This window comes from Solea senegalensis, linkage group LG17 (genome assembly GCF_019176455.1).
Source record: "Solea senegalensis isolate Sse05_10M linkage group LG17, IFAPA_SoseM_1, whole genome shotgun sequence".
Lineage (NCBI taxonomy): Eukaryota > Metazoa > Chordata > Actinopteri > Pleuronectiformes > Soleidae > Solea > Solea senegalensis.
The window spans coordinates 10336054-10361063 of NC_058037.1; the positions used below are offsets into that span (position 1 = coordinate 10336054).

Genomic DNA, 25010 nt, shown 5'->3' on the forward strand with positions numbered 1-25010 from the left:
TTCCCCTTACTGTCATCCTCGACATTAGTGACAGATTAACACTGTTTACTTCACGTCCACTGTAACTTGCTATTTGTGTCCACAGGAAGTAAACGAATCACTGCTAAATGTCACAGAATTCACACACTATTGTGTCAACGCCTAAACAAAAACCCAAAACCCTGACACATTCAAAGAAAATGACACCAAATCACACTTGAGCTGTGCAATTGTTATCATGATGTTCATGTCGTTCTCTCCACTCCATCCTCCTGCCTGTCTACACTCATCTACCTGGTGTGATGGGAGGAGCCTGGGGTTATGGTTAATGATTCAACACCAGAGCTGCTGAGACTGACAGATAGAGGAAGAGGAGGAAAAAAAAATGAGAGTGAGAGAGCAAAAACAGTAGATAGGGCAGACATGAGTGTGAGCTGAAGAAGGTGTTCAGGAGAGGTAACACTGGAGACATAGTGGACACTGGCTACATGTGTGTCTGTCTGTGTGCGCTCAGGTGTGTCCATTCTGTAGTCATCAGGGGCAGGAAGGTGGGTCAGGCAGGTCAGAGACTGTCTACTTCTCCATAACTGAAAGTGGATCTCACAAGAAGAGAATTTTTTTTGTGGTCTCCTTTAATCCATGCGGCTCTGTAGACTGAGCAGATACTCTTCATCTCTCCTGGTCACACACAACCTGCAGGTGAGTGAGTGCACTCTGGCTTCCATTAGGTCTCTTGAGTGTTGGATCATAAAGGGTTGTTGGCAGACTGTGCTGCAGATCTATAGGTTTGAATGTGTGTAACGGCATTGAACACAGGGGGAAATACACATTTTCACAGTTTTGCTACAATTCTATTTTTCAAAAAAAGGGTAAAAAGTTGAGATTGTGCATGTGTTTAAAAAAAAAAGAAGAAAAAAGTCCCAACACACGGTGAACCACTGCATCTCAACACTCTCAGGCGTGTAGTGTGCAGGTCGGGAGAATTCAGCTGTAGTTACACACATGGCCATGAATTAGTGATGAGGCAGTATAGAGTGTAATGTACAGTATATGCTGGCTGTGCCTACATAATGGTAATCTGTCCGGCATCATGTTCCTGCTGAGAGGCTGAAAAAGCAGACACATGATCCACCTTCTTTTTTAGCTGCTATCTTCTGTTTGAAATGTCTGAAATAATCCTCTGTTGACAAGAAAGTTGCTGCCTTCAATAGATCAATTAGTGTTTTTCATACCATTCATTAATTCTGTATGTCAGTCTTTACATCCCATAACGAGAGGATAAAGGAGCTAAAACACAAACAGCAGTGCGCAACCACTCTTGATCTTAGGGTGATTGAAATATTGACGGCAGGAACTAAAGTTACCATTCCATCTGTGACGTCTGAGTATGGTGCAACACCTCCTTTTGTTGCCATTATGATTCCTGTAAAAGATTTTTATTTGACCGTTAAGATTTCCTATGATACAGGCTGTGGTTTCTTGATTATCATACTCTTGGATTGCACAAGGAAAATACAATGGAGTAAAGATGTTATTATTACATGTAAGATTCATCTCACTTCCACATTGTCAGGCCATAGGATCACTGTTCTTTGCTGGGTCGACGGGAGCCATTTTAATATTTGGCCAACACAGTTTGTTGTCTATTGTTCAGCGACTTTACGATTCCTTTAACGTCGTGTCTAATCTCAGCGCTGTTCAATGTTCAGGGTGAGGCCGTGGTAACTGGGGTCACATGCTGAGCTCAGTGATAGTCTGCAAACACCTCGTCCAACACGGGCTTCACTTGAAATGGAAGTGTGTGTGTTCAGTAAACAAAGTCGGTTAACCAGTGTCCCTGTGTTTGATGTGAACGTGATGTTTGCCATGTCAACAGAGGCGTAAACATCTGTCCATTTACTGCAAAAGGCGAATGTTTTGTTATCAGGAACTTTGTGAACAGAGAGTTTAGATGGTAAACGCTCACCCTATCGCACTCTGCTGGGCTGTTGAATCAGCGTCTGGTCATTTGTTAGCATGTACAGACACATTTTCATTAGGTTTAGTTTTTATTTTGTTTTTAAAATGTGTTCGTTTTAATTAGTTTTAGTTTTTTATAATATGGAGTATTTGCCCGGTGCAAGATCGAAAAGGGTCATAATACATATTGTGTCGTTAAAAACCCAACAAAAGATGCCATTTTAACCCTTAGTGCCGCAGGTGTGCCCTTGGTAAATTGCAGCCGTAATAATACACAGCTCCTTATATTATAAAAAATAAATACGCTTCATATGAACCCAAAAGGCATTTGTATGCTAGTTTTTGTTGGTTTTGTAAACAAGCAACTCAGTTTCAGTTAGTTATCATTTAAAAAAAAAAAAAATTCAATTCAATTTTAGTTGAAGTTTTTGTAATTTTGTTAGTTTTTGAGATTTTTGCAGCTATTCTTCTTAGGACACTGCACTGACTTCCATTCATTTGGATTCATTCGTATCCCTAACCTTAACCATAACCTTAGCCACAATTCAAATCTAAGCCCTTAACACGTTAGGCAGAAACAAGGTTAGGACCAGGATTTGGTCTCCATAGAGACTACTGGTCCTGAAAACGACAGTATTTATACCAGAAAATATCCTGAGGTGGTAACAAAAAACACACACACACACACACACAAACTGAGGACATAGTGTACTACCTAGACCCTAAAAGCTGTGTCAAAAAGACATTTAAAGTGTTGAGGACCAGCAAAAATGTCCTCACAAAGACAGTTGTTAATCAAGATGTGTCCTCGCAACCTACTACAGACATGTATATGCACATACGCGCTGTTTCCACTCGCACATTTCAGCAGTAAATTATACAGCAGAGGTTGTTAATGTCCCTCATTATTCTACTTACACACAAACAAGAGAGAGTGAAGAGATGGGCATACGCTCATGGGCACAATTCATACCGTTTTTGTGTTATTATTAGTTAAAGGAGCAGCCATAGATTTTTAGCAGGGTGTGACAGTGTTCAGAAAGCCCCCCGTTGACTGTCCATCATTAGCCTGCATTATTCAGTGGGCCTCTTGCTGTGTGCAGGCAGTGCAGAGGAGTTCAGTGCCTTTGCTTAAAAAAGACATCATTTCCATATGGCGTAGATATGTCAGCATGTTTCCTTTCTGATTACATTGTTCTTCCTTGTCTGATTACAAACTCTGTGTATCTGTTGATTCTTTCCATGTATCCCCGTCCTGCAGCCATGGAGAAGCAACTAGAGGACCTGAGGCAGCAGCTAGAGAAGCAATGCATGATCAACCAAGAGCTTCAGAGGCAAAATAAAGACTTAGGTAAGAAAATAACTGCATAAATAACAATAAGCAGCAGGAGAGAGTAAGTTGGGTTTTTGTACAGAGAGGGAGGTCATGCTTGTGATCTGTAGTTGCATAGGAATACACAGAAGGTATAGAATAGCTAAAGAAATAAACACTCACATATTGGTACTGGTACGTGACACGAAACCCCGCCCCTGAACACGTCTACGAATGCGAACTTGACCCCAAGGCGATGTCGGCCATTTTGAATTGCACGTTTCGCCGCTAAACAGGAAGTGCCCTGTAACTTGCACATACATTGACCGATTTGCTCAAAATTTGTTATGTGAGATCATGGGCCCACCCTGAACACACATGCAAGACATCACCTGCACACAGGAAGTAGGTCTGCTGAAACAGGAAGTGCCCTTTAACTTTGCCACACATTGACCAATCGGCCCGAAACTTGATATGTGAGACCAAGGGTCTGCCCTTAACATGTTTGAAGGCACACAGGAAGTAGGTCTTCCCAGACAGGAAGTGACCCTTAACATTGCCATACGTTGACCAATCTGTGCTAAACTTCACATGCGAGATAAGTGACCCGGCCAGAGCCCAGGTTATACATGGCATGCCGGTAGGGGCGGCGGCTGCGTGGTCCCGTACAACGCCGCTTGCAGCTTTAATTTCCTTTGTTTTTATCCTTGCAGAACAACGACTCCATGAGAAAGAAAAACTTTTGCAGGAGCTGCACGGTCAATATCATGACCTAGGTAATACACACACACACACACACACACACACAATGCCCAAACATGGCAGCTATTCACTATATTTAAGCTTCCATTCATGCTACGCTGTCTGTTCCAGAGTTCCCCTCTAGTAATGTAATTGAACCTGAGGTCAGGAAGAGCCGCGCAGCTGTCATCGCCCCCGAACCAATCCACGAGACTCATGAGATTACACGCACCAGGGTCAAGAAAACTGCCAGGTTGGTTCACAGAACTGCCGTTGAGAGAATATTATCCTTTTTTTTTTAATTGGACAGCACATGAGCTTCTGTTTTGCCATTGTGGCAGATCCAAGTCTAATTGCCTTTGCGTGTAAATAAAGTATGTGTGTGTGTCTGTGTGAATGTTGCCCTGGACTTCGGCTCTTCTCTTTCCAGTGAGACTAATCTGATTGTCAAAGCCATACAGAAGAATGACTTCCTGAGCCGCCTGGACGATGAGCAAACGGCCATGATGGTTGACCTGTTAGTGGTGTATAACTTCAAACCTGGAGAGGAGGTCATCAAAGAGGGCTCTGAAGGAGACAGCATGTACATAGTAGCAGGTGGGGACACACCGGTGTGTGTTTTGAGTAAAAGTTCTCAGATGACAGATCTGAAAAGTATAGTGTGTGACATTTATCAAAAATATTGGAAATCGTTTTTTTGCTCCTGTGTCCTTGTAGATGGGGAGCTCCTCGTCACTCAGGCAGGCCAGGACCTCCGGACTCTAACCACCGGTGACGTGTTTGGAGAGCTGGCCATTCTGTACAACTGCAAACGAACGGCAACGGTCAAAGGTCAGCCCACATGTGATGATGGGACAGCAAAGCTTGATAATGTACATAGCAGATGACTGTGTGACCTACAGTCTGTGGTGCCATGGAATTATTTCTGTACGCAGTGTTATCGACAGTATATTGGGCCATGTCTTCATTCTATTGCGTGTTCTAATCAACTGTTTTTAACTGCCAGAAGCTTTTCCTCACTTGTGTTGCAGCAAAGACCGTGGTGCGTCTGTGGTGTATGGAGCGACAGACCTACAGGACGATCATCACCAACAAATCCAAGAAGAGACGAGAGCAGCTCATGGGCTTCCTGAAAACGTGAGTTTACCCAAATTTAAATATAATATCGGCTTGTTTTTTTGTTTCCTCTAATTTTTGGGGAACAATTACTCAAAAAATGCTTTATAATAGACAATGCAACAACTAGTAGTAGTTTCCTTATTTTTAAATGTTTGGTTGTCACAGGTCTCATACTCTGAAGGACCTGAATGATGCCCAGTTGTCCAAGATCATTGATTCCATGGAGGAGGTGTGTACTGAAATGATCTTTTGTGAACTAGGATGTTACCTCTGTCTGTCTATGATGCAAGACAGTAGAAGTACAGTTGTGGTGATAATAACCTACATTATAAACACATACCATAGACGGAAATATAGATAATCATCACGTGAATCGCAAAAAAGGTTTCTTAAGTTCATGAAATTGCAAGAAGCAGGGTAAAATATTTTTTGTGAGGTCTATTCATTGCTTTTACTGTCTATAAATTACAGTACAATTATGTTTCAGGACAAAAAAAAAGTAATAATTAACATTGGTTGAATGTGTGCACGTGTGTGACTCTTAATCCTTGTGTTCTCAGGTGAAATACCAAGACAAAGACGTAATAGTACGAGAAGGAACAGAAGCAAACACATTCTACATCATCCTGAAAGGAGAGGTAGCGTAGTGTGGACATACTTTGTATTCAAACACAAGTCTCTCTGTGTGTGTGTGTGTGTGTGTGTGTGTGTATTATGTAAACTCTCCCTCTGGGTTTCCTCCTCAGGTCCTGGTGACTAAGAAAGTACACGGGCACCAAAAGCAGATTCGCAGGATGGGGAAAGGGGAGCATTTCGGGGAACAGGCCCTCATACGGTAACCACGGCAACACAACTCATGCCCGAGGACATCGCTTGACAATCCTGTGAAACATTCACTCTCCCTCTGTGTACACTCTTTAGCCGCTTTCATATTGTAGAGAAAATGACTTCATTAATAAGGTCTGATTTTAATTGTTAAAATCTCCTGGCATTGATTCTAATGCAATGGCTTTTTTTTTGGTTGTTTTTGCAGTGAAGTTTTGAGAACGGCCACCTGCACTGCTGACGGCCCCGTTACTTGCTTCTCCATTGACAAGGAGTGAGTCTGACATGGCTTTAATTTTTAATGCAAAAGAAGGCGATGTTCTGGTTTGTTCAGGCTGTTTCTCCCGGAGTTTAAAATGAGGGACACAAGAGATTTTATTTTGTGAACTATTTCTTTGTTGCCTTGTGTTATTCACTTACGTCTTGCTTATCCAGGGTTTTTGAAGAGACAATCCCCATCGAACACCTGGAGCTGTTTGACGAGTATGTACATAGAGCATCATCACTTCTGTGTTTTACAGAGACTGTTGTATGTTGACTCTTATGTTGTTGTTTTTTTACTCCCAGCACCAAAGTGCTGCAAGAGGTTCCTCAAAAGTCAAGGTGAGTGTCAAGGTGTAGAGGACGATGACACACAAAGTTCCTTGAAATGAAATAACAACATGTTTGTGCGTCATCCTCAGTCCGCCATCCACTCTGAAGTTTAAGGATCTGGTTCCCATGCTGTACCAGGAAGGTCGCTACCAAGGAGATCCCGTCACACTTGGAGTCGGAGGGTTTGGTCGTGTTGCGCTGGTGAGGGTTTGTTTCCTCCTTCATTATTTGCTCATGTGTAAGTACTTCTCATCTTTTGCTACACTGGGGTTGTTGTCATGTAAGCATTTCCTGCTGAAAATAAAGTAGATTGATGCCCATGAAGTACATCATAAATTATATTAGTTTATTTAGTTAGGACATTAGCTGAAAGTAAAATAAAATAAACAGATACGATATAAAGGAACAGTTTTAAAAAAATGATTAGTTTGATGTAAAATGTATATGTCCCTCTATATGTCCGAAAGTAACTATATAGATTACTTATCCAAGACCCACATTAATCATAACCTTAGTGTCCACCCCATATTAATATGAAGGAAAAAATACATACCCTCCCTTTAAGTTTACCCCTCTCTCTCCTGGAATAATTTAAATACAGTCCCTAACAAAGTCACAGTATACAGACGTCTGATCTTTAGCTAATTGCTAAAAACAAACACCAGAACTGCCAAAAAACATCAGTCTCTCACAAAATCCAAAACATTTTTTTGGGGAAAAACTATAACAAATATATAATAGTACTTGTTTAGAGCCAATATTTATTTATTCATATATATTTAAATTTTTTGTGATCGTAAGATGACCACAGTGAACCATGGGAAATATTATGCAGTGAAGCGAGTCAGCAAAAAGCACATTGTTGCCAAGAGACAAGAGGAGCACATGCTGTTTGAGAAGAAGATCCTCAAAGCCCTCCAGTGTGACTTCATTGTCAGGTACGTGTGACTGCAGACACAATTATGTATTTAAACTGCGCGACATATGAGTCACTTTACCTATTTTTCTTTGGCCGTGTGTGTGTATGCAGGCTTCATGCAGCGTTCAAAGACACACGATACATCTACATGGTCATGGAGTTCTGTGGTGGAGGAGAGATCTGGACCAAACTCAAAGAAGTGTGAGGAAAGAAATGAACAAACACTGTTTGTTTGTTTTTAAAGCCGACTATTTGTTAGGCCAAAATACAGAATATTATTTGTCGTTTTTATTAAATCATTGTTTTATGACCTGTGATGGTTTTATTAGAAAACTTAATCATTTGCCTTTGGGGCATTTGAGAAATAAACATATACGGTCTCTATCTAATGTGGTTAGACGTGTAATATGCAGTGGCAACAATAAAATCAACTTTAATTTCCATCAGCAGTCATGTGCCCGGACACACGACAATAACAGCAATAAACAAAGGTGTTAGTGTGTTAATGCAGCCGTTTGAAAAGAAATTAAAGCGCATCTCTGTGATTTTCAGAGGGCGCTTCGACGAGCCCATCGCTGTGTTCTGCACCGCCTGTGTGGTGGAGGCCTACGCTTACCTCCATAAGAAGAACATCATGTACAGAGACCTGAAGCCTGAGAACTTGATGCTGGACGTGAAGGGCTACGTCAAACTAGTGAGTCATGCTCGCTGTGACTGCATGTCCGCAGGGATTGTACACAATACCTCACAGTATGGCCCCTTCCTTAATTATCTTGTGTTTTCACATATAAGGAAAACCAAACAATTAAACCAAACATACAAGTTAAACACTTGTAAATCATATCATCAGCAGGCTCATATCTGTATGTGTGTGTGTGTGTGTGTGTCTCTGTGTAGGTGGACTTTGGATTTGCTAAGGAGATGGTGCGTGGTGACAAAACCTATTCATTTGTCGGTACGCCCGAGTACATGGCCCCGGAGATCATCAAGAACCAGGGACATGACTTTGCAGTTGACTTTTGGTCCCTTGGAATCCTGATTTTCGAGCTACTGGTGGGAAGGTAACATGAATCAATGAACCTACACTCTGACCTGGAAAAGGTCATTCATCCATTCATTTATTGTCTCAGAACTGGATTACTGTAACTTCTTTGTGTTGTTCTTTATTTTAGTTTATTCTTATTTTCAGTGGCTCTCTGTGCATTTTTGAATTGATAATAAGTTTTAATGATACATCTTAAAGATTTTATGGGTCTGGTCATGACCCATATCAGCCACCTCACAGCCTTAGATTTCCAGGTGGGATTCTGCTGTACATCCCAAAGTTGAGACCTGAATCTAAAGCAAACCGTTGACTTCAGATCGACCTATCTGAGGGGATCAGGCTCGCAGATTCATTGAACTTAATGCTTACTTTGTTCTTGCTTTCATGCAATATCCTGTTGTTTTTAATATAATTTTGCTTTTATTTAATTGAATGTTTGGTGTTCTGATTTCTGCAATCTTCCTATCTTGTTTTGCTTGCTTGTCAAATCACTTTTTAAACTTGTTTTAAAAAGTGATTTATGAATAAATTAATACATATAAATAAGATTAGTCTTAATGTTAACCAGTAGATGGCAGCAGTGAGGTGTAACTGTATCCTGCAGAAATGAGGTTCATCTCTGTCTCTCATAATTTAATTTGTGCCCTGCATTTACAGGTTCATTTTATTTTTAAATATAATAAGATCCTTTACACTTAAAGAAACTTTTTATTGTACACATTTGTTTTGAATTCTGTGTTTTTTTTCCTCTTTTCTACTACAGTCCTCCCTTTTCAAGCTCAGAGCCTCAGAAGATTTACGCCAAAATACTGGATGGAGACATCAAGTATCCACCTTACCTGAGTGAAGCAGCCAAGTCCATTATTAATAAGCTGAGCAGGTGAGGACATGGTGCATAGATGAGCACTGGCCCACAAGATAATTACAACTGAATGTAAATCAACTGCAGTAAATCTTGTGAAAGATGGATGTAAAGTTTTGTGAGTAGTTTCTGAACACAAGTCCATCTTTTTGCAGACCTCGGCCAGGTCAGAGGTTAGGAAACACCAAAAATGGAATCAAAGACATCCGGCATCACAGGTAACCATGGCAACATGCCATGTAAGGCGTTAAAATGCAAAGCAGGTACAGTGACGCAGTGTTTGTCGAAAAGCACGGCTCAGTTTGGTGGTATTTTGCAGTTTTAGTCGATTCTCTGTGTGGACTGAGATGTTCAATTCTTTCTGATTGTTTTTGACTCTCTTTCTCTCACCTCTCCTGCACTCAGGTGGTTTGGCAATATGAACTGGCACAAACTGCGAGTGGGTCAAGTCGACGCCCCCACAGTCCGACTTATACGCAAGGCAAGTCAAAGCACTGCCTACGCGTTTCTGTTACACCTGTGTGTTGAAGGAAAACAGAACCAAACATGCAGCAGACTTTTAAACGATAATATATCAGGATATTGCTCTATCACACCATAAACTACAAAATAAAAGCATTAGGGTATGAGTGGACATCTGTCATAGATGTCAAAAGTTCACTTGTTTTATCACAACAAAAATGTGATCAAATTAAAATGAACATAAATGTATTGTGCGAAATTAATGTCACGACGTATACGTGGTGCTTTCTCTGCCACCGTGATGCTTGTTTATGACATCACCGTGAAATCATCATGAAACATGATATTCAAGACATTTTTAATCAATATTTGCCCCTTTCAGACATCATACTCATCACATCTTAACCACCTATAAACCTGTCTCTTGTGAGATAAAGAGAAATCTGTTTTTTTCCCACGTCAGGGCCCCTGCTACATCAACTTTGATCGTTTCCCTCCGGACCTGACCAAGGCAGACGAGGAGTTCTCTGGCTGGGATCGTGAATTCTGAACGTGACGTCAGAGTTTAAAAGGATCAAAGGGAAGAAGAAGAAGAAGCTCAATACTGAAAAAGAAATAGCATAACATTATTGGAGAGAAGAAGTAATGGCTGATTAAATCCAGACGTCAGTAATGCAACATTATGAACAGCATCTGCTGTGAGACACCAACTGAAAAAAACCACAACCCATGTCCAATACTAATTAGATTTTTTTGGAACTGGAGAATGTGTTTTTTTTAAGCTCCATTATTTCACTGCAGTCAGGCAAAGGACCAAAAAATGTGTTGTTCTGTGGAAGAAAATGTGGACATTCTGTTTCCAGACTTCCAGAGAGATTTGCTGCCGGATGAACAAGTGTCGCTAACGTCATCCAACACAACACTCGCCACTGATTACAATAAAACATTCATCCAAGTGTTCAGCAAAGAATAAAAAGGCTGTGGTCCAACATGTGCCATTGCAGAAGATTTAGCTTAAAATTTTAAGCCATATCTAGTGTTCCTTAAAGTTTATTGTCCTATTGGACGTTCGTTTTAGAGATAAAAAATGCTTTAGTGTTGTTCAAGTTGTATATTATTGTAAACTGTAATTTTCTTATTTGAGTTTTTCCTCCCCCTGTGTTCTTGTAAGAACGCTGCCTCCTTTTGTGAGCAGATTATATTCAAACTAATTTAAAAAAAATTGTCCAGAACGTCATGACAAACACGACTCTTGTTTAGTAAATAAAATGCTCTCGTGGCGCAACGCTGTGTTTCCCACTCCTGCCGTCACTGCATTACAATCAAATCCCAAGTGTGAAATGGTGTCTCTCTCTCATATACACACAGTTTTGCATCCTTTGAGGGGACACTCATACGACATAATGTATCCTTACCCTAACCATAACCATCACAACTAAATGCCTAACCCTAAAACCTGGTCTTAATACTCAAAAATCCTGTTAAAGTTGTGTGGAACAGCCAAAATGTCCTCACAAAGATAGGTTTGCTTGACAATTGGTTCACACAGCCTACAAAAGACACACACACACACACACACACACAGCAGCAGCAGGCATTAACAGGATTTAGAGATAAGACAGTGAAGGACGTGTTTTGTGTTAACAGATATTATCACAGAGTAAAATGTCCAGAACAGAACAGAACGTGACATCTGCAGGTTTGAATGTAACGTCAGTGACTTTGGCAGCACTTGTGAGGCTCTTAAAAAGGAGGGAACAGCTGTCTGTCATAACAGCGGGTTTTTAAAAGCAGCAGGAAAAAAAGTGATCCTCTTCTTCCTGGCCAGGGTTTGTGTTCCCACTGCTGAGACAGGTTTTCCACATCAGAAAAAAGGAAAAGAAAAAAAACCTCTCTCATGAAAGCAGCTATATCTTGAACAGGAGGGCAAAGATACACCACCAGATGTTTCCCCTCCTGCTTAAAAATACACAACACCTTGAGGGTGAAGAAATGAACCGGGTGGCAGAGATTCGAGCAGTGGCCCAGAGGATGTAGTGAAGAGTACAACACAATCTCTGTGTATGTTTTCCTTCTGACTGCATGTCACACCAAGAATTCAGCCTCACTGTACCTGCAGCAAATACACGTCTAATGTCGAAGAAGGTTATTCAGGGATAAGGATTTTTGTTCTTCACAACCAACCTGCTGCAGCTGTCACGGCCCATTTGTAAAAAACAAAAATGGTTGTAAATATACTGCTATTCTACGTTTTATTATATAATATATATAACCTTGGCAGAGTTCAGCAAACGTTACATAAACAGGAGAATGTGTGTGTTGGGATGTGCAGTGAAAAACTGTTTTTTTTTAAAAATATATATATATTATATAACTCAACGTTACTTCTCGGTGTCTGTACGTGATGACAACACACTTGTTGCTGTTCAGAGTTCAGGCTCCTTCATCTCAGATCAATTGACTTTGTGCAAGTGGAGCGTCACTTACAACTTGTGCTAAAATATAAAAGTGGAGCGCCGCACTGTTGGTAACGTCTGCGCACACCGGCGAGAGAGCATCTCTGCATTGCTGACTGACAGCTTACCAGAAATAATTGCCTTGGCTTATTGAAAACCCAGGAAGAGACAAGTGCATATAGTGAGATTTCCTTTGAGTGATCCTTTCCTTTCTGTTGTTCTCTGACTTCATCCCAATATCTGCAGTCCGTTGTTACTTATAATTTGTCTGCACTTAACATGACTGAACAGTAATAACATGGTAATAGTATGGTGATAATTTAGTAATAGGGAGGTACTATTTTGGTAATACCATTTTTATTTTTAACGCTGTTTCAAGCATCATAATGACACTGCAATGCTTAGAAATTAGAATTATGATAGACAACCGTCAGTGTAATATGACATTGTATGTGAATCAAAATGGATAATAAAGCTGAAATTCATCCCTTCTTATGTCCCCACACCTTTGTTTCCAAGCTACTATTTGGTGATGACCATAGAAATAAGATGGTATAACCAAAACATTCCCTCATATTTATAAAAATGATTGCCATACATGCAGCTTTATTGTCACTGTGCTATGATGTAAAGCGTTACCACACAGTATCTGTAGAGGGGACGGTTTCCTGTCTTAGTCAGTGTGAAGCAGTTATGACACATGCTTGTGTAAGTGAGGAGGAATACTAGAAGGAACCTCTGCAGTTTTGTCAATGATTTTGTTTGTGCATCTCTAATGAATCACACAATGAAGCTCTTCAGACACTTGTTGCCGTATGGTTTTTTTTAATCAGCGTTTGCTGATTGACCTTCTCTATCCCCTTGTTGTCTCATGCCTCTGATGATGAAAGCCACACGCTTTCACAACAAAGGAATCAGGGAATGATTTAACTTATGTAAGTCATTGCATCACAACTTAACTCACCCCTCTACCCTTCACCTCACATCTCGAACTGCATGGCGTGAAAGTGAGGCATACCTGAGTGAACATTGTGTACAGATTTTGTGTGGAATACGTGAAGATTTGTGTGTGCTAACCGAGGTTGATGTTTGGCTTGTAGTTTTTTTTTTTGCCCCTCTGAGAGGCCGACAGCTATTACAGATTTCCCAACAGGGCAAAGCTTTCTGCACACCAATCAAAGTTCCCAAAGTCTGTGGTTGCGCTTCAGCTTCAATTATTGCTTTCTCTTGTGCATGAATGCACATGAAATCCTCTGAACAGCTACATGGTGCTGGTACCCACAGTGCCTCATTTCTATATCTCTTACTGTGTATATGTTGTGTGAGCCTCATTTCTGTCCAACACAATTCACTCATTGCCTTCTGTTGCTGTGCAGGCATTTAAAATAGAGTGATCGGTGTGTTAACTGGTCTCTGTAGCTGCCGATGTGTGAGTGAAGCAAATAAATCGATGAATCAATGAATTAGCACCAAAACACTATAGAGGTGAATGCAAGTGTAGAGTTGTTTGATATTCATCTGTTAGTTCAATCCCATCACAACTGCATTCACATGATCACATTTCAGAAAATGATTTGTGTAGAATAATAGAACAAAAAAAATACTAAAGAAATCCCACACTCCTCATATGCAGTTGGAATAATTCGCCAATGCAGTTAAAGCACTGACTAATACCAGCTGCAAATGCCAAAGAAAAATGGTGTGCTCTTAAATAGGAAATGTGAATGCAGTTGAAATCTGTCCAGAAATGTGACCTTAGCTTGTGAAGTGCCTTGGGCAAAAAAGTTCCTGCTGCACAGCCTCTCAGAGGTGCTTCCATCTCTTACTAAAATCAGCAGATTCTGAGGTCAAATAATGGCATTCTCCAAAATAAACAACACTGTTGGAAATGGGCAAGGCTTCACAAAAACCGACGCAAAACAACTCGAAATGGTGAAACTTAAAATTACTACTATATTTCTTTCTTTTTTTGGATTGCACAAATAATTAAAACATTGTTCAATAGCTTTGCATATTTGTCAATGACAGCCATAATTAAAACAACAAATTGCTGCATTGCTGCCATATTTATCAAGGACTTCTTATTCTAACTAAAGCCCACAGGGAGCAGGGAACCTGTAAAGGTCAGGATATCATTCATCCTCACAGCATGGGAGGATATCCTATCTGCAACACCCTGGACACAACAGGAAAATGCTGTTAAATCCAGCTAAAGGTCAAAGTTTAAATCATTCCGGCCAGGATTAAAGAAACAGTCTTTTTTTGTCAGGTTGACTTTTAGACATGATTTTGATTGGCTGATTTAAAAAGGTCAAGATAAAGGAGGCCGACATAGATTAACATGTTTATAGTATGATGTCAAGTTTGACAATATAAAATGACTGGGTTATAGTTTCTCATATGAACAACATGGTGTGGGAATTAATAAGATGTAGGGATGCTGGCAAGTGGAATATTGCACTGACAGGAGAGTTTTCTGCAAGGAAAAAAAAATGTATGAATGTACAGGACCAGATGGTGTTTAGCTTAACCTAACTGTAGCAGGGGAAACAACTAGTATGGCCAAAGTTTGTCCAAAGTCCAAAAATACATGTACGGATCTCAGTAAGCTGCAATTGTTTATCATGCAGCCAACAGCGGTGTGCAGCAGGCATGTGGCAGTAGCAGTATTTGTCATGGAGCAGCCTGGAGTGGACTGTTGGTGGCACAAACAAGTGCAAATGAGAGACAAATTGTTGACATTGTACTGTTTATTACAACTGGAGCTGGGAGCTGATTGAAGTGGTCAGGAAAAACAAAGGTACAAAAGAAAGGTGTGCAATTGTAAGGCAACGAAAACAGCACAGGACAGCAAACAACAAACATGCTGGGAGGCCATCAGGGGAGTGAGCAGGGGAGGTTAAATAGTGCAGGTGTGGCAGATTGAACACAGGTGAGACTAATGAAGGCGGGGCATGTGATTGAGCTGGTGGGAATGGAACAAAGACAGGAAAGTGACTGAAATACAACAGGAAGATGGCATGGACACAAACAGATGTTTTAAAATATATCCGCTATATCTCAGTGGCACTTCAAGAGAACTTCAAATTTGGCACGCATGACCAACTGGGCCAACAGATTACATTTTGGTAAGCAAAAGTCAGGGTCACTATGTTTTTTGGTGTGAAATCGTGTTAGAGTCTGGTTGTTTACAATGGAAGGAAGGAAGGAAGGAAGGAAGGAAGTGCAGTCTACTAATAGGTCAACAACTACTGCGTGAGTGAAGTTTGAAGACTTTTCATCTGGATGACTGAGGACCTTCACAGACATATACAGAATATACATATACATATATACATATATACATATATATATATATATATGTACATTCATAAAATAATAATGACTTTTTTTGGCACAGCTGCTCGGCCCAGTACTTCTCTGAAAGCTACAAAGAAATTATATTTTTGAAAAAGAAAAGACAGAAAAAAGACAAAATGAGGCCAATTAGAAGCAAAATAATCCTGTATAATTAGACAGTCTGCAGAATACCTGTCACACACACATACACTCTGTGAGGTAACCAGCAGTGTCAATATGTACCTCTCCAGTTGATGATGTCCCCCCCAGACAGTACCACTAATGAACTGGCTGGCTCCGTGGTCGTCTGTCCACGGAATAAAAAGTGCTCCCTCTGTCTCTTTACATCTCACTAGAAATTAAAGCAAAATAAGTGCTTTGGATTCTCTCATAACAAAATAGAGCAGATAAAGATATTCAGTGCCGTGCACCCAGGGTGCTTATAACGACATTTTATAAAGTTTTAATTATTTTCAATTTGCATTAATTACAAACTGAAGTGAGGCCAAAATGTCACATCCGAGTCTCACTGTCTCTCATTTGAAGGGCACAGAATCAGTGAAATGCAGCATGTGCTTATGGTCCTGTCAGCCCGTTGACAGAACAGAGGCTGGAGGGTGACACACACTGTCACTTTCCGTCTTTACAGTCATTACACCTGTCAGCCTGCATCAAGCAAAACGGTCACAGACGCTCCCACTGAGGGGTTTTTGACGTAAGATCGCAGTTTGCAAAGTAGAAGATGTACAGAAAGAAACCACGTGAGGCTACAGCATACCAATCGATTGAAGGCGTCAATGCAGCGACTCATGAGAGACAAGTCTTTTCAGAGCCCCCTGTGTTTGTGAACGATAAAGACCATTTGGAACTTGTGACTTCGATCACGATTATACACAACCATTCACCATCATATGCTTTTTCTAGTGGTGTATGTCATTGTGTTCCATGTGAGTGAGTGTAACACTGTTGTCCACAGTCAGCAGCCGGTTGTTTATCTGGGAAAAATGTTGCATAATACCCATGAAAAAAATGGGTTACTGGCCATTATCAATACATTCAAGATGATAATAATAATAATAACACTTCTAAGTTTATTAAGTGATCCTGATTGGACATTAGCTATATTAGCTAATAGCTATTTTAGCTATTAACTATATTATTAGCTATTAGCTGATATTCTGTTAACAAACCCCATGAGAAACACCACATGATTATGATTAAATACCACACGAAATGACTTGATTCTTCAAACAGGTGTTAAATTGTAATATACATTGAACTCATACACATACAAAGTATGTTGAAGTAGTTGAATTTCTATTAATCCACTACTGAAAATAGTCCACAACAAAAGCCGTGTTTATTTAGGGTTATAGGGTTATTATGGTTTAAGGATATAGCCAGGGTGACAATTTCAGCCGATGGCGTAACAGGAAAAAGTATTATGATGTTGACTTGGTCTTCTTACGCAATGAAAGAAAACAGGGACTATAAGTGATTGTGCATATAAAATTTTATTCAAAACCATTTGGAAAGTTTTGATGTGACATACCTACACTGACATAGTGGAAACACATGGTTAAAAGCTAGGCATTATAGACACATTTCATCTATAATCGCTGGAAGTAAATCTTTGAGTAGCATGCAACAAATCATGTTGACTTTTTAAAATATGTGCATGTGTGCACATTACCCCTCACGTGTATATTAGCAAAGTTCAGTTGGATTTATTAAAACATACTGTAATAAATAAAACGTCTCTGCTACTCTACCAACAAGTTACAGAGACTGTCCTTGAAGTGATGAGTCTAAATTAAAAACACTATCATGCAAACATTTTAGGCAAATGACCAAATCCTAACCAAAGTACTGTTCTGGGATATTAATTCCACATTTATTATGATTCTTCTGAAACCACACGACCACCCCTTTATGTCTGTGATTGGTGCATAATTATGTCTTCTAAATAATGGCTGTGGATGGCTTGAAGACGTTGTCTCCACGTTATACCCACAGGCCTAATTGAACTCTTCTGCATCCATAAATCACAACGTTAAATTATGAATGTGCTTACATTCATAATGAACCTCGACTCTTCTGCCGTGAATGGAAAGATACATTCATACAGCTTGTAGTGGGATGTTGGTGTGAGCGGCAGATTTAATTAAAAACCGTCAGCCTGGGAAAATGAAGAGGATGCCATGTGAAGACGATTGTGGTGTGGGTGGAAGTGGAATGAGTTTCCTCAAACCCCAGAGCGCACACACACACACACACACACGTGTTCATTAATGCACACACACACATTTACTGTAAACACAACACTGCACACGTATCCTGGCATGTGGCCTTGCGTGACCTGACATATCACATCACGCTCCATTGGCAGCACAGCACGTTGTGTGTTGTAAGTCAATGTCACAAACAGCAGCTGTAAAAATGCTATTAATTGCTTTATAGAGCCACAATTTAAAAAAAACAACAAAAAAAAAACCATTGTGCTATTTTTAGGTCTGGTATCTTTTCTCGCTTACTTCGCAACCTCTTTTCAACTCCCGTGTGACTTGATTCCACATGACAGTCGATGACCTTACAGTAGAGGCAGAGCACAACATCAGCAGTGGTCGAAGAAAAGGAAAAATTACACTTTAAGAAGAAGAGCAAACCTGTAATTTACTAACACTTGGCAAATTAAAGCTACTTTTTTTTAGTGATATACTGCCTGTTATGCGTTATAATCCAAAACAATCAAATGTGTGGTAACTAGTATAGTATGTTGTCCAAAATCGATTGAAAAAGTCATAGTATAGTATATTGTCCAAAATTTAACAAAAAAGTCATAGGTTAGTATGTCGTCCAAAATGTGACAAAAAATCTGTCTGTGGCCTCTTTAAACATACTTGTCAATTTATTGTTTTTTCTATGCCAGTTACTTTCACGTGAAGGCCAGAATGACATTTTGCCAAGTGTAATCCTTCAGGGTATAATTGCTATTAAAATGACGTTGGCTTTCAAAGTTAATTCATTAAAATGAGAATGAATGTGTCCCAAGGTCACAATTCGTCTTAACGCTCTTTCTCCTTCTTTCTGCATTGTTTCTTGCCAAATTCAACCTCCTACATTATGACGGACTCTTCCTGTGCACAGCAAATCTGTTTGACACCACAAGGCATGCAGTCAACCATACTGCATGTCCGAGGTACTAGACAGGACAGGTTAAAAAAATAAATACATTCAACCTCGCTCACTTCACCATCTCTGAGCTTCAGTCTTATAGTTTGTTTATATCAAACACATTGAACTTTATGAGTTATTTGTGGCCTATTCAGTTCTGAAAAATGTGATTCCGGAAAGAAAAATCATATTGTCTTCATGCCACAGTTGTGATTTGTCACCGACTATAACCAGGAACGTGTCAGAGAGCAGTCAGCTAATGATCTGATTAGATATATGTTGTGACAGAGATACATGACACATATTAAAGCTTTTCCACATAACTTATTATGTGCTATGGGAAAACATCACAAAATATGTCTTAATTACTGTGAAACAATAATTGTCATCATATCAAAAGTATTGATTATACTATTGATTAAAGTCTGGTCAGACTCCCAAGGCATGACTACTTTATTAGGTACACAGGACACTTAATAACACTGTGTGTATTCAGAGATGATCTTCTGCATACTTTGCTTGTAAAGAGTGATTATTTACCTGTTCGCAGTTGCTGTTGCTGCCTTTCTAGCATTTTAATCCAGTGTAGCCATTTTTCTTTGACCTCTGGCATCAGAATGTATTTTTGTATTTTTTTCTCTCTTTTTTTGTTGTTGAATATTTTCTGCAAACCTTGGAGATGGTTGTGCATGAAAGTAAACCAGCAGTTACTGAAATACTTACCTTTCTTCACAGAGCATTTTGGCTACTTTTTTACATCATGTCTTATATCCTTTTTTACAGCACAACAATCTGATGAAAAATCCCCTATAACTATATAAACACACCTGAGCAAAAAGTACATAAAATGTTTAAAGTGGATTGAATTTGTGAAATTTGGAAATACGTCACAGTTATTAAACAGTCTATTTTTGTGACTTCTGCTCAATTATGGCTATTTAATATCACTACTAGTACCTGTAGTACTACTACCTGTAGTTGAACCTTTAATCAAGTTTTTTTTTTATGGCCTGAAAACCTGTGTAGAAATATAAAAAATAACTTCATGAGCCTATTTTGTCATTTCGCTAACCTAAGGCTTTACAGTCTGCTCTCCCTCATTTTTACAATCACCAATAATGCTTTTATTTATTATGCATTAAATGTTGTGTTTGTAGGTGTAATAAATTCCCAGCTTTTAAATAAGCTAATTAGTCCTTCTAGGAATGAGGGATACTCAGTACACCCTCTAACTAGAGGAAGCAGAATCCTCTAATTAAAGATTGCCAGGTTTCAACAGGGCCAAAAACACACACACACACACACACATTCCTCAAGTCATCATCATTATGCAAATGTAACGAGAGAGAAATCATGCCTCATTCTCATTAGAGCATAAAGTGAGCAAAGGGAGCTATGAGTAAAAAAGCCAGAGAGGGAGAGCAGAGCTACGTTTTAACACATGCAGTCTGAGGGATTATGGGATATCCTTGTCATGTGTCAGTCATGAAAGCAGAAGCTCCTCTGTAGTCAGATGCAAGCGTCCAAACCTTGCACTGTTTTTTTTTGTTTTTTTCATCCTTTCATTTGTGTTTCACCTTTTGTCTGAGCACCGGGGAGAATCCTCAGTCTCCACAAATGACCACGTCTCGCTGTTGCCATGGTTACCAAGTCACCATGGGCAAAATGTAACGTGTAGTGTGAATGTCTGTAGTTGGTTGATAGCTGTTGTCGGTGAGTTTGCTGTGACTTTCACCGATTCTTCGTGAAGAAAGACAAACTGCGTTCTTCCGTTAAGTGTTGCTTTTGCATCCCACGGCAAAAAAAGGAAGACGTAATGACAAAAATTATTACAGATTATTTGTTTCTTTGCATAGTAGATGCACAAGTTGCACAAGATTTATCACATTTACTATTCACAGGTTTGCAAAACAATGCATTGCTTAGTATTCGTGCAGGCTAGAGATGAAGCTTGACCTTGCTGTTATCTGCAACTCCCACCTACAGACTGGTGATGGCACCTGGATGCAGAGGTTAAGACGGTGTGAGACTCATGTTAATGTGCTTCTCATGAACGGGCGAAAAGTGGAAATGTCTCTTCTGTTAACGTGGGGACATTTCTGTGTCTCTCAGTGCTGTGGTGACAGCTTTTCCTAATTCAGCGTGAAACATTTTCCTTCACAATCCATACAATTACTTGACACTTGATTATATGAAACACTTTGAGTGTGAGTCACAGTCACTGCCCGCATAACGAGAAAAACATGTGAAATTGACTTATTTTAAATGCACAATAGGCAGGATTAGTTTTGGCATTGACTGTCAATAATCTCAAACCTCAAAACTTTCAGCTGTGCAATCAAGTGATCTGCGAGAGAATGGCTCTTCTGCGCCTCCTGTGGAGTCACGGGAGGCTTTGAACAACCACAGGGAAGTTCACAGTGAGAGTGGATGTTCCTATTGGCTGCTCTTCTACACCAACTCTGCATACTTTCAGACGAATGATTGCCACTCCAGCAGAGGCAAAAAACGTCCTGCTGCAACGAAAAAATGAGTGTAACAGAGAGTCAGACAGAAAATGGAATTAAACATATCAGTAAAGATTTGCAAAGATAAAGATTCACATGCAGCGCCCAAAAAAAAACAAAAAAAAACAGAAGAATACATTGTGTTCTTTGTAACTAAGCAACCAAAACCTGGGAGCTGCTGAGATGACCAGCCTCACTGAATTAATCAACACCTTAAACTATGGGGGGGAAATATAGTGGATTATCAGCAGCTTTTGCATGTGTAAAAATGAACTCTGTGCTCACTGCATACTAAAATGTTGTTTCCATCTCGATGCTATTTGTGACGCATCACAACCACATAGAGTAGCCGTCATCTTTGCCCCTTAAGTCATCTGTCATATATTAAAGAAACGTGTCGGTTCCTGCTTTACTGATGAAGTGAGGATGAAACTCAACACAATCACGGTCTATTTTTTTTTATCTGCACTTCTGCTGCTGCTTTGACTCAAGAGAAACACAGGAAAAGGTCAGTGAGGTCAGCGTGACATCAAAGAGAGAGAGTGAGCGAGAGAGAGAGACATCTGCACAGGAGTTTAAAAACAGAGCACACTGATTCATATGGAGAGAGAGAGAAGTTCCAATACGGACAACAGATACAGGTTTCATCATCTCCAAAAACAAAAAGATGTAGACCTGTGTGGGTAATCAATGTTCACAAATACATTCATAGCAAACTCTGACCAGTTATCAATCTTATCTGTGAGGCTAATGTCTCTCTAAACACTAAACACTGATGTCAGCTGGAGAAAGGGCCAGTTAGTCATCTTTATTTCTTTTATGTAAAGCCATGAGATAATACTCATATAATTAAGAGTGAGCCTTTCAGGTCCACTTCCTCTTGCGTCATTTTCTTCCACCTCGATCAATGTGTGTGTGTGTGTGTGCTGTGGAAATGGCAGCGGCCTTATCTTCCCCTCTTTCCAATAATAAGAAGCACTGTGGAGCTGTGAAAGTCACTATGGATAATGCAATTGACAGGGAACCATGGTCCCCTCGTACGTCATCAGCAGAGGGAGAGAGCGGGGCTCGCAAAGAGGGTTCACATTCATTAAACATTCATTGTGCACATCGTTCTGCTGGAGAGGAGCCACATGCTGTGAATGAGGACATCACAATACAGTTTGAGTTAATGTGAGCTCTGGTTAGGTTCAGCACAGGAGATCAGTGATGTTTCAGTGACGTCAGTAACCTCTGCTAAAAGCCTCAATCGTCCAACAATTATTGTGATTTTACCACCATGAGTGTGCGTTCACACTGTTTTCCAGTCACTTGTGTGTGTGTTATTGTGCTTTAGATAGCCAGAGGGTGTGTGGACAAAAACAGGGGTGTTTCATTTAATCAGCAGCCCTCATCCAATTTTAGACTGAAAAGCTAAAAGTAGCCATTGTGCGGAATAAAAAAAGAAAACATTTCTTAGAATCAGAGAAGAAGGTGTGACTGTTCACGGTCTGTTTTTAGCTCATTGTTGTTTTCGTAGTAGGACGGCGCTTACTACTCCTGGCACGGTGAGTCCGACACCTTTGACATCCATCTCAGATCATAAGCATCATATCCAGTAAAAAATCTGTGTGCAAATGTTTATTGTTTGGTTCAAAGTAAGTGCAGCCTGATCTTTGTTTTTTCTGTTGTTTTCAATTTGCAACTTGAGGAAACTCCAGCGAAACCATATAACAAGTCAGAGGCTACTGAACAACAAATGGAACGCCAATAAAGCAAGAAATACTGTAAATTATACTGTTTTCATTAAGATTTATTTAAACTGTTCCAAAATCCTACCCCTATTTACCTCTCTCTCTCTCTCTGTCTTGCTTGATTTTTGTATGTATGTGTTTGTGTGTGTATTCCTGTATTTGTTACATGTAAGACTTAAGCAGCACAAACCTGCGTGTACTGTATGTGTGTTTATTCCAGGTATTTCTCATGTTGTGGGGACCTAAATCTGTTTTACATTACGAGGACTTGTCTTACTTTTGGTTAGTTTGAGGTTAGGGTTGGCCAGTGGTAGATATTGTAAAGGTTAGAGGAATTCTTCAGTAAATGAAATGTCAATGTAATGTTCTCTGAAGTCATGGAAACCAGACTCTATGTGTGTGTGTGTGCGTGTGTGCGCAGTAAATCTGATGGATATGATTGCTGTGTGATCTGTCACTGTCTGGTATAAGGGCATGCGCTCCAAATTTATTTCTCTGTAAGGAAATTGATGCAAGTGTACGATGCATGGCGGCTGACATTGATTGATGCGTGTGGATGCACATGACTTGTGGTCTAGTTTAAAGGTGGGCTTTAATAAAGATCACCCTGCAATCTGTCCGCTTAGATGAACAGCATTTTCTGTATATACAGCTGTATGAAACCACACTTGACAGAAGTGTTGCGAATGAGAAGCTTCTGTTATCGTTCCTCTCAACATATATATATATAAATATATAAGAAGAAGAAGTCGTGGGTAAATAACTCAATCAAATGAATGTGAGTAGTGACACTGCAATTACTTAAAAAAGAGCTGAGTTTATGCTTTTTGCCAGCGTCGTCATCAGTCTTGCATGAAACCCATTATAGGGTGAATGTAGACTGTTTGGTGTCAAGGCTCTGAACTCATCACTCCACACAGGGATACAGCTAATTTAGCACAGCAAGGAGTTGCACTGTACTCCAACAGTATTGTGGCGTAGCAGCAGGCATGAAGTGCAACAGTAAGCACATCATTAGCAACAACAGTGCAGTAGCTACAGTATAAATAGATAGATGAATGGATGGATGGATGGATGGATAGATAGATAGATAGATAGATAGATAGATAGATAGATAGATAGATAGATAGATAGATAGATAGATAGATAGATAGATAGAGAGAGAGAGAGAGAGGGGTGTTGACTCGAGCACTCACAAACAATTTACTGGCATTAGTCCATCTCTGCCTTTTTAACAAGAGCATCATTATAAACCACTTACAGTCTCTGACGGCTTCTTTTTTTATAATTACACCGTAGATGTGCAGTGTATAGTGGGGTATGAGGCTTTAAACAAAGATAGCTTCACTCCATCAGTGCAGGGACCACATTTGCATGACAGCACATTTGCCATAGCGTACACCATGTGACACTGACGATGAATGTCCTCGTCGCCTGACAGTCGATCTGTTATTAAAATGTCCAAGATATTTCACTATGCTGCAGACACTTGGGACATGTCCTGACAACAACATGAAAATCAGACAAGGTCAGGCATGATGTGAGAGACATTTTTGTTTTTATTTTCTAAAGTGTAATAGTCCAAAGATATTCAGACTTTACAGTTGATTGATATTAAGAATCTCACCAGAAAATGACTTTGGTAGAAGTTGAAGTCACTTTTATACTTGACTTAATTAAAAGTCTTAAAGTATATGACATTTACTGTACTTAAGTATCAAAAGTACTTTTCTGATATAAAATGTACTAAAGTTTTACTTAAGAAGTAAAAGTATTAAAAAAGTAAGTAGTTAGGATTGAGCCATGGTGGCTCAATGGTAGGGTGAGTTGTCTTTCAACTGGACAGGTTGTGGGTTCAGTTCCTGGCTCTGCTAGTCAACATGTGTTCTTGAGCAAGACACTTAACCCCATGTTGAGGCGTGTGAATGGTAAAACTTCAGTGTAAAGCAGCTCATCAAGACTAGGAAAGCTCTATATGAATACA

General features: G+C 39.8%; 1 protein-coding gene across 1 annotated transcript; it reads left to right on the plus strand.

Annotated features, from left to right (window-relative positions):
* The first annotated feature begins 348 nt into the window (after positions 1-348).
* prkg3 (protein kinase cGMP-dependent 3) lies at positions 349-11102 on the plus strand. Its single transcript, XM_044048513.1, has 22 exons — positions 349-678; positions 3200-3289; positions 3964-4026; positions 4124-4244; positions 4422-4588; positions 4709-4822; positions 5023-5128; positions 5276-5339; positions 5671-5748; positions 5857-5945; positions 6144-6209; positions 6371-6418; positions 6503-6538; positions 6619-6730; positions 7331-7467; positions 7560-7649; positions 8001-8142; positions 8346-8509; positions 9257-9373; positions 9511-9573; positions 9761-9836; positions 10281-11102. The coding sequence occupies exons 2-22, from the start codon at positions 3202-3204 to the stop codon at positions 10365-10367; spliced, it is 2028 nt and encodes a 675-aa protein (XP_043904448.1). The 5' UTR covers positions 349-678; positions 3200-3201; the 3' UTR covers positions 10368-11102.
* Positions 11103-25010: the final 13908 nt, after the last annotated feature.

What these genes read in the sequence shown, in the direction of transcription:
- prkg3 (XM_044048513.1), top strand. Translation starts at nt 3,202, where the DNA reads ATGGAGAAGCAACTAGAGGACCTGAGGCAGCAGCTAGAGAAGCAATGC. An exon ending in TGGACCAAACTCAAAGAAGT is followed by an intron (nt 7,650 to 8,000) that starts GTGAGGAAAGAA and finishes TGTGATTTTCAG; the next exon opens with AGGGCGCTTCGACGAGCCCA. An exon ending in TGAAGGGCTACGTCAAACTA is followed by an intron (nt 8,143 to 8,345) that starts GTGAGTCATGCT and finishes GTCTCTGTGTAG; the next exon opens with GTGGACTTTGGATTTGCTAA.